The 10,672-nt window shown below is 31.8% G+C and overlaps 1 protein-coding gene across 1 annotated transcript in view; it reads right to left on the minus strand.

Annotated features, from left to right (window-relative positions):
* Positions 1-1,659: 1,659 nt before the first annotated feature.
* LOC108550820 (uncharacterized) overlaps positions 1,660-10,672 on the minus strand; it is a 20,298-nt gene continuing 11,285 nt past the window's right edge. The window contains exons 2-4 of the mRNA XM_017904694.1: positions 3,080-3,165; positions 2,555-2,679; positions 1,660-2,199 (exon numbers count right to left, since the gene is read on the minus strand). Of these exons, the coding sequence (XP_017760183.1) occupies positions 1,660-2,199; positions 2,555-2,679; positions 3,080-3,165 (751 nt within the window). The remainder of the gene's footprint in view (positions 2,200-2,554; positions 2,680-3,079; positions 3,166-10,672) is intronic.

A 10,672-nucleotide genomic window follows, 5' to 3' on the forward strand; every position in this document is an offset into this window, starting at 1 on the left:
AGCTCGTTAGAAGTTACTTAAAATTATTCTTTTATTTTTGTAACAAGTTTTGTTGACTGTTCTTTGGAAACAATTACTTTTTCAATTAAAACAAGATTTGCTTTATAACTAAAATAGTGAATTTTCAAATACGTTTGATCAATCATATACATTTTCACTACTTTCTATTCAATAAATATAATTATTCGACTATTTTTTTCACAGAAAACCAGAGATAGAATGAAAAATCAAATGAATGAACTAATGAGTCCATAGAGTACAAAAAATGTGTGTATCGAACAATCATCGAACAAAGTTACAGGATCTTCGAAGCAACAGATTGACCGGCAAAGCAGCTTCGAACTAACATTGAATATTAATACCTATTGTAGTTGAAAAATATATTCTTCATAGATCAATTGCTAATCCCAATCTTCCACTTGCAATTATTATTCTAGCGATTAAGTCAGTACTATCCAAACTTTGATCATATTATTACTCTACATTTAAAATTAACCAATTACTAATAGTCTGTTTGGTTATTCTGTTATTGTTTATTACTACTTTTTTTCTTTGAGTTAGTAGTAGTTTATTGCTAATATTAATTGGTCGATTTGTAATTAATTTAATAGCTATGTAAAATGAACTTAGGTATTTAATGCTTGAATATTGTGGTAACTCATTATCATTGTAATTTTCAATTGTATAAATTGAAACAAGAAATAGCACAAAATTTGAAGTTTTTAGAGAATATATAGTTTATATACTTCAAAATCATAAGTATAATTAGATATTATTGAAGAGAAATGAAAGATGAAATTAAAAATCAAAAATGTAAAATAGTAAACTCATACTACTTGGATGTTATAATTATATTAGGAAATCACTTATAATATCATATATAATGAAATAGACAATTTAAAAAGCCAATTTATTTTAGAAATGAAATAATAAAAACATGTTGAGACTTTTGTTTTTAATGATGATACATAAAAGAAGGTGTAGAACGAGTTTAACCTGTGGATAGTACTGAATCGAGTTTTATATCTCATTAACGAATTTTTGCTGCATAACATTCTGCGTCTTTAACCGATAGTTAATCTTGGATCTATACACGACTGTCTGAACGACAGATTAAAAATCAATGTTTAAATCAGAAATTAATCTTATTAAGACCTAATTTCAATAGTATTCTATAAAGTTTAAACCAAAATTTAATGTTTGACATTAAGAGCTAATTTTTATAAACCAAGTTACAATCTGTAGATTAGAATATAATTTTTAAATAAAAGATCAAGTATTGAACCCTAATTCAATTTCTAAATCAATATTAGATATTTCCAAAAACCAAACCAAAAATTGATTCACAAACCAATAATCTGAATCTCTACAACAAGTTTTATCCTTCAAATCAAAGACGATATGTAGGCTAAGATTCAACTTTTATTAGGCAAGACTTGACGACCACTAGACCAATACATAATCTTTAAAGTAAAATTTAATTTCAGACGCTAACGATAATTTTTAAACCAAGACTTAATCTTGAGATTAAAATTTGATCTGTAAATCTATACTCAATCTCTAAACCAAGGCTTAATCTTCAGACTAAAATTCAATTTATAAATGAACAATTAACCATTAATCTCCAATTTCCAAACCAAAACACAATTTAAACCAAGGCTAAACCAACGTAGACAATTCATGCGGGCTATTGGTGGTTGCTGCGCTACTTAGATCTAAAGTGGCAGTTGGAAGTCCAGGGCTGACACTGCCAGTCGCTTCCCGTGGCAAATGTTGCGATCTGTTCAACTTATTTCCAGGACTTGGTGGCGATCTATTTGCTGGTGTGTCCGGAGGAGTGACCACGTTTCTATGTCCGCTCACATTCAGGTGATTGTGCGTCGCCGCGATCGGAGCTGGTGATGAGAGCAATAAAGGCGGAGGGGACATTGACACGTGTCGATGATGATGATGGTGATGATAGTGTTGATACTGTGTCGTACGGCCGTGCGTCGCGTGGCTGGCATTTAGTTGGCTTGTCACGGTACCGACTTTCGTCGGGCAGCCAGCGTGGTGGATGGTCAACGGACCACGTAGCTGTTGTTGCTGTTGGTGCTGCAGCTGGGGCTGGTTTTGCTGTTGCAGCTGCTGCTGACGTTGCAGCTGTACCGCTGCTTCGCACTGTTCACGCGCTAATGCCTTTACAGCATTCGTCTTCTCCTGAAAAAGGATAAAAATGATAGTTTAATGTGATTATGTGGTATAAATTGATGTTAAGGGTAATATAAATTATTGTATTAAGCAGCAACACCGATAAATGTCATGACACTACTGATACCGCTGGCGGAATCGGAAAAAAAAAGAAAACGTAGTTTAATTTTTAATTGTGCTTACTTTATTTATTGATATCTATTACCAATTTAATATCACCAAATTTTGTTTAATAATTTGAACAGTTAAATGAACTTTAACTTTGCGTGGACTACTGTCATTAATATACTGCAACGGGAAAGTTAGTAGGAAAAAAAAGATATATTTGAGTCTGTTAATTCTTCAAATACAAACGTGTTCTTACCCTCTGCCACACGAAGACGTTATGGACCATTGCACATCCACAAAATACGATGCCAAGGCCTATGAAAACCGACGTGACGATTGCCGGTGTTGAATGAAACTGGATGAATGTATATAATATCATACCTAAAAGCATTGTCAGATATGATACATGTATAACAAGTGAAATAAAGAAAACACGCGGCTACATATTATTAATTCTTAAAATTTCGAGAAAATAGAATTTTCAATCCTGATTGTTTTAAAATACAAGCGAGATGCAATAATTTTATATTTTTATTCTGTCGAATTTACTAAGATATAAAAAAAGTTTCCTCTAAGCAAGATTAAAATGTCTAGTTTGAACTGAATTCAAATTCCTGTGTAGGGTTCACACCAGTTTCATGATCGATCGAACAGAAGGTAACTATATAAATTAGCATGACTCTACACAAACCACAGATTAGATCTTGATTTATCCATCAACCGTGTTAATGACAGGAATATGCAGTTTAAACTTGACAGAATTGAAGGAATTGACTCTTACCAGTTAGAAAGACGGGAATGCTAATGAAAAACCCTCCGACAGCGCATATCCGACTGATGGATGATTTTTGCAGGTACTTGTTACTCCTGAAACAAAGAAAAATTTAAAATAGTATGATTTTCACGAATATGCGATAATTAAACGAAATATAAAGAAACATGTTTTCTGTCATAACAGTCAAGAATATCCTAAAAATTGTATATGAAATTTTAAATATATTTTGTGGCACTAAAAGTTAGTCATAGACTGTATAACAGTTACAAAGAATGGAAACTAAATTATGCTAATTTTTAGTAATAAAAATGTAAAGGTTATAATTCACTTTTTCCCCAATATATTATTTAAGAAAATCGATATAAGTATATATTGTATAATAAGAATATATCTATATGACACGTGTATATTTTATGTACAAATGAAATATATTTTATTTAATATACGTACGGTATTTACAAGAATTCTTTATTAAAGAATAACTTTATTCTGTTTATTTTTTATAATTCATTAGCAACTTATTTTCCTTATTTTGTATTTTATAATTCGTAAAATAAATTTCGTGTTAATAAAAGCTTCTTTGAAACTTTACTTTCTCCTATAATCTGTATAAATATAACCCCTATAAATTCTGTGTATCGTCACACGACAAAGTAACACTATTCCACATAATTATCCACTTACACTCATCAGTCAACGCGGTAAACCAATAATGCTAATTTCCAACAACTACAAACGATTTTACCGCAGTTGCTGGTAAGAGAAATTTGCCAATCAATGCTCGTATCGCTCTATAATGGTTACCTGATTGCCACTTGACCACACCAAAAGAACCACAGCACCCGAGAACATTTACGATCGCAACGGAAAACATAAGCTGTTATAGACGTTTCCTGGTCGCAACTAGTTTCCGCGTACTAAGAACACTGTAACCGGAATTGAGGAAGAGTAAGTACTTCCTAGAATAATCCTCGTATACTCTCAATGAATGTTTATATACAATGCCTCTAAGTATAGTCGTGAATCGTTTTTATGTTTAATTGTACGACATCTTGGAGGAGACGTAGCAGAATCATTTGTACCGCTTTAATCGCGTTCAAGTGAATTATATACAGGGTGAATTGCTAGATTTACTCATAAGTATCATCTTCATGAGTGAAGTAATAATATCGCAATTATCATTATTATGTGAAATAGAAAAATGCGCCATAAAATTGTTATTAAACTTAACCTAAGATTCATAGGTTATGATCAGATGAGAGAGGAGAATAGGATAGAAAACATGACGAGATAAAAGATCGAAAATATTATTAACAGAGGAGATAAATACAACCTGCCCTGATAGTGTATTTAAACCTGGAATACATGGAGGCTACTAATTTTCGGTAATACGATAAATATACATTTATTTTTATTAACGTAATAAAAATGATAGTAATGCAAAAATATAAAATGTTCGTTAATATTATGGAACGAATGCGAATATATTGATAGTTAATAGTCTTGTTCTATTATTTATAATTTGTTTATATTTTGTTATTTTTGTAGTTGGTATTCTCTTCAATGATTTGCAACAGACAGGCAGTAACAGAACATCTAAAGTACATAATACTTCATGTATATGGAGTCATTCAATTTAAGCAATTATTGCTTCTGCGTAAAAGCAGACCGACCTATAGCTACGTTCTGATTTTAAACAAGCTTCATTCGAACGGGGCACAATAAGAAATTCCCACGAAGCGGTTGAATCCATCCCTTTTAGAGGTCGGCGACCTCTTTGGATGCATTTCAAGAGCACCAATGAAACTGCGAGTTCTAAACTAATTTCTCATCAGGCTTCTGCCTCGGTGTAAATTTAATCTTCCGCGTTAGTATATGCCGAACGAACTCTTATTTTTCGCTTTTGCCGTCTTTACTAGTGAAACAGTCAACATCCGTGACTAAAATTGTCTCGTGAAATTGATGTGATCTCAGTATACGGTAGACGAGAAGAATCAAAGTGACATAGTTTGTAACCTACTTTACGTTTCGTTTTATGATCTGACTTTTGTATTTGTACAAAATTTATATATTTGAAAGTATCCTTTCTAGGACGCTATTTACATCTTTTTGTTTGCTTTATTACCTTAGTGAATTACTTTATATTATAATATCACTGTAATTACTAGAAAATTTTGTATTTCTAAAGAATTTTAGAATTTATAAGTAACAATAGTAACATTCTGCAGTTCATTTAAGTTTTTAATTAAATTATTTGTTACATAACAAAACATTTATTTAGATTATGAAGTAGGTTATAGGTATTTTGCAGTTAAATATTCTGCAAAATGTTCCAAAATTTCTATTAGAATGTAAGTCTACTTTCAATTGACAAGAATTATAAAATTTTGTAACATTTCGTTATGTAAGTCAATTTCAAAATTATTTTAGATAATGATGACGAATAAAATTTTTCTGGAATTTATTACAAAAGAGAAATTGAATCATAAAGTGGCGATAAATAAATTAAAATTAATTTATTAAGAAATTAATAAATATTGATATTAAACAATATAACCATATTCCTATATGAATTTAACTATTGTGACATATTAGAAAAACATATGGATATTCGTACTACACACAAATTTGATCAACCTATGCACTAACACTGCAATAAATTTCCATTGCAACATTCCACGCTCCTTCGCCGCACCTTAAACTCCTCGCAAGATTTATTCCACCTCAAAGTGCTACATAACTCCTATGACACTGATCAAAACTTAAACTTTACCAAATTCCAGAGTATCTCTTGAAACTAAAGAACTTATAAATCAATACATAAGTTCATTTTTCATTAAAATATAATTATTACCATATTGTTTTAACATACATTTTGAATGAAAAAGAAAAAAGAAAATACTATATCAGTTCTAAACATAAGAAATCAATTTTTCAAAAGCCTTTCAAATTTATCAAAAAAAAATCTAAAAATATTTACATAATCCAGGCGAAAGCGATAAAACAATACATACAGAATACATGTACAAAGTATAAAGATAATAAGTGAAATAATTAATTTATAATATCTTAGCTAGTAACTTTGAAAAAGAACTGCATCAAATCTTTGTGATTTTATTAATATTTATAATGTATACAAATTATAAATAATATATATATTTTATATACTTAGGAAAAGAATCACATATTTTATTTCAAATTAAACAAGTAATTATCTTCAATGGTATACCTCTTGGACAAATATAGTGTAAAATCTGGTTGCAGTGAAGTTTAAAATAATGTTAAAAATATAGTTGCGTCATATAAACATAAATACAATAAGAAGGTTAAATACCAGAAATTCCCTCATCAAACAGATACAACCCTCTCAAAAACACCTACCTACATATATACATACACCACGAAATCGACTCTCATTCCCCTTTGAAACCACGAGCATGCAAAGTCAATTTCTCCGCGCCAGCCAGTTGAATAGGAAAGAAGGTCGAGGAGCCGGAGTTAAGAAGCATAGTTGGCAAAGAATCGCGTGCCGCCGCGCCATTAAGATCGAGCCCGCGATCTGAACAATAAATATTAGGCAGTTCTCTGACCTGCATTTCGCATGCGACTTCGAACGATTCAGAATGCGTAAATTTCCCAAGAACCGAATTAAACCGCTTACGGCTTATTACAATCTGTTAGGTTAGTTTATGACAGTGACACCCGTAACTAGCTATCTTTACACAGTATTATCTCATTCTACGTCAATGGCCTATGGTAATAAAATAGCTTACACATTTCCTTTTTCCGTGCGTTGAACATTAAATATTTTTTTATTTTATACTCGATCGATTTAGTATGGTATAAGTTGAACTACATTTTGCCAAGTATTAATACGCCGAGAGGTAATATAGTTCATTGTTTTTACCCACTCCTGTAATTCCTCAATGATATAACTGTAATGACAAATAAAATTTCATTACGTAAACTTTCGAGACTTTAGATAAAACGAGGAAAATTTATAACATATCTTTAATTGTTAATCGGTTTGTTATAGGTTAACTGAAATAAAATACGTACGGTTACAGTCAATAATTACATATATTTTACTGCTAAAAACGAACGAAGGATAGTAGTAGTGCAAAATAGTGAAACAAAGGGCAAAAGTATAACAAAAGGCGTAATGTGGGTCCGCCAAGTGGTGGGGGCAAGCACACGCGCATGTCTTTTACCAGCCTCTCTCGGCATGGGCGAAAGCTTCATTTTTGCTACAATGCACGTGAGATGCATAAAGTAGGTTATGTTTGAGTTTGAAAAATTTAGAAAGTGAAGGTTGATCTTTTTCTGAATCATAGCTCAAAAAACAATAGTCTTAATCGATGAGAACTCTTAACCATCGAAATAATATGATGATTTCCTTAAAAATAGAGGTGAAATAAGATACCTATTTTACTTGTGAATCAAGGGTAGATGGCATTGGTTGGCTTATGTGACTTCTCAGTGACTTTGAAGGGTAATACGACGACGACGGTCAAGAAGGTAAGGTCTCCATTCAACGAGATCTCGTTGATCTCGCCTAAGCAGGAAGAGTTGTCCCTCGGCCCTTTGATTTCGTACGAGTCTTTCCATTCACGATTGCGCGAGCCTGCTACAGACGACGACACGGGTCCCCGACAAAACCGTCTGAGTCTATTCAACGCGACGTCAAATAGTTTCACCTGAAGAGATGAATGGAGATAAGAATCGCCGGAGCGTCTCTGCTTCGGTGACAATGATATTTGGTAAATCCTTCTCTTGTTTCTTATTGGAACAGAAGGTTGGAAAGGGAAGTACTACTTGATCCTGAGGAAATATCACATGGTAGGATTTGTGAAGTATTTTTATATCGTTGCGTTTGCGGAAATATTTTGTATTCAACATTTGTTTGATATAAACAGGAAGAGATGAATGCTTTAATAAAGTACTATCGAGTACCACACACTGGGAATGAACAGTAATTACATATTAGATTATCTCTACTTAGTTATAAAACTTCACCGATAACGATATTATTCGTAAGGAATAAATCTATCTTGTTTCATAATAATATTTTTACTTACAGTGACAATATGTTTACGTCTTTTCAAGTTACTGAAACTTTTCACGGTACGAAACGGCATCGAAGACTCGAAACTTTTTCGAAGAAAAAATAAAATATCTCACTGACAAACAGAAAGCAATTTATCATGAAATTCAAGCGTATAATTGTACTTCGAAAGACTACCAGTTAGAATCCAGGAAATACAAAGTGAACGGAAGAAGCATATGAAATCCGTGGAAACGTTGACCTAACCTCAGCCCAGTTAGTCGACTAACCAAAATATCTCTCTAGCTTTCCTATATTTACGAGCAGAATGTATTAATTGCACTGCGAACGACTTGCCAGTAGTCAAGTCACTGACCGACGATGCTCTTAATGCACATGCGGAAAATTACGTACTCCATGAATATATTTACCTGCTAATTGTATATAATTATGTACTAATTATTTCTGAAGAATAAGTTCAACTTCTATGCATTAATCTGTTAAAATTATTATTTATATTAGTTTTAATGACTTAAAATTTGAAGTACGATAACAATATAGATTAATTTTTTAAGCGCATTTTAATGGATTATTCTGGACAAATTGTATAATAATTTTAACATTATGTCTCTTTTTATCATACAATTTACATTTAAAATTGAATTTCAGTATTCGAGATTCCCTTGTCGCGTTTTATTTCAATAGAGTTTCGTCACGGAACTGTAATCAGAAAAGGCTCATGCAAACTTTTGCGAAAAATCAAACATTGAATGAGAACTCAGAAAGTCAGGTTTTATTAATTTAGTTATCATGAAAAACAATGATATTAATTTATTGACTTGATTATTATGAAAATATACTTTATACTAATACATAAATAATGATAACTTCGAATTTATTAGTTAATTCTATATATTTTCTAAGATACTATTTTTAATCTAAATATTACTAATATACCAGGATATTATTAACTTATTGTTATTATTATATTATAGTTCTTATTTTTATTTTCTATTAAAAGTTATTCTGTATAAATTATTCCTTTATAAATTTATTTCTTGTAGGTGATTCTAATCGTTTCCGTTTGATTTAGATGCATCTGCAATAAACTAGTACACATCATAATATCCTGTTTTCATCCTTTATAGCTTTGCGTGGGTTTGCAGCGCAATCTAGACGAGTTTGCGAGGCTGCACTTCCGGCCAGAAGCCACGTGCGTCGATCGCATACTTCCAATTTCCGTATCGGATACATTTGACTCAATACGAGCCGCATTGATTTCCGAAAGAATCATTAGATATCGAAAAAAAATAAATGTGATCCAACAGGAAGTGAATCAAAATGAAACCGATATTGCAGAAATAAGGCTGAAAATGTTTGATCAAAGAACGTTTCATCCTGATAAAATTGCATGAATTTTAAATCCGTTCATTAAAGAATATGCGTGTGTAAAATGAAACAATAAAATTTGGATTTAGTGTAAGTTAGATTTTCTTCTTCTAAAATTTGTAGTTGTAGGAAAAATAATAGAAATCTATTCTTTTTCAGAATTTATGGTTGTGATAATATATGTTTATGAATATAGTGCCAAAAATTAGTGAATAAGTTTACAAGTGTCTTTGAAAAGGGATTCGTTCATTTGGATTATGCAAATTGCATGAATTATTGTTAAATTGCACGAATGATCAGTTCGAACTGGATTATGCAAATGATCATAAATCATATGCAAAACGAAATATCTTAAGAAATTTATTCACTCGATTATTTATAGTTCAATTAATTATTTACGATGGACTTTTACACAAATTGATAAGATTACTTATTATGACTTATTATAAAATTCCAAAATAGGAAATACTTGATTATTCAATCTGGTGGAGAAATGGGATATGTTTAATAAAGATTCCATTATTGAAACAGACGTTGTCTGAAAATGGAACACATAATTTCGAAAAAAATTTTGTATTTCATCTTTGATAGATGCTTTAGTATTTTTGAGGAATCCTAACCTCGATCCGTGTGTAAAACTCGAAAACGTAGTTTATGGGAAAGTTACAATAATATGGTACGAGAACTTTTAAATGCAACTGGTTAATATATGCACATATATCTCATAATTGATTTATATTTGACAAGCCATCGGTCAAGGATACGCTTCCTGATCACAACCTTTCTCTATCAAATTATCGCCGCCTTAGCGACGCTATCGGCTGATCGAACAATATTAAAATATCATAAAGATATTAATCTCCCTTTCTCCTATGCAGCTATCCAAAAATGCCAAACAAATAACGCCACGAGTCCGCCAGAATCATCACATTCTCTACGCTTCCGATTGTAATAAGAAAAACAAAGTTACTGTGTGTAATGGAAACGTTTCTTAACGATGTTCTCAAGCGATCGAGTGCGCACGAGAATAGCATCGCGGATCGGCATTTCCACGGTGCGGATTGTAAAACGGTTACGCAGATGATGGATCACGTGCGTGGACCGTACCGACTACCGTGGATGATGGATCATATGCGTGCACGTTCTTGGCTCTTCCGCTGCTCTTC

This window comes from Eufriesea mexicana, unplaced genomic scaffold (genome assembly GCF_001483705.2).
Source record: "Eufriesea mexicana isolate 0111107269 unplaced genomic scaffold, ASM148370v2 scaffold2977, whole genome shotgun sequence".
Classification (NCBI taxonomy): domain Eukaryota; kingdom Metazoa; phylum Arthropoda; class Insecta; order Hymenoptera; family Apidae; genus Eufriesea; species Eufriesea mexicana.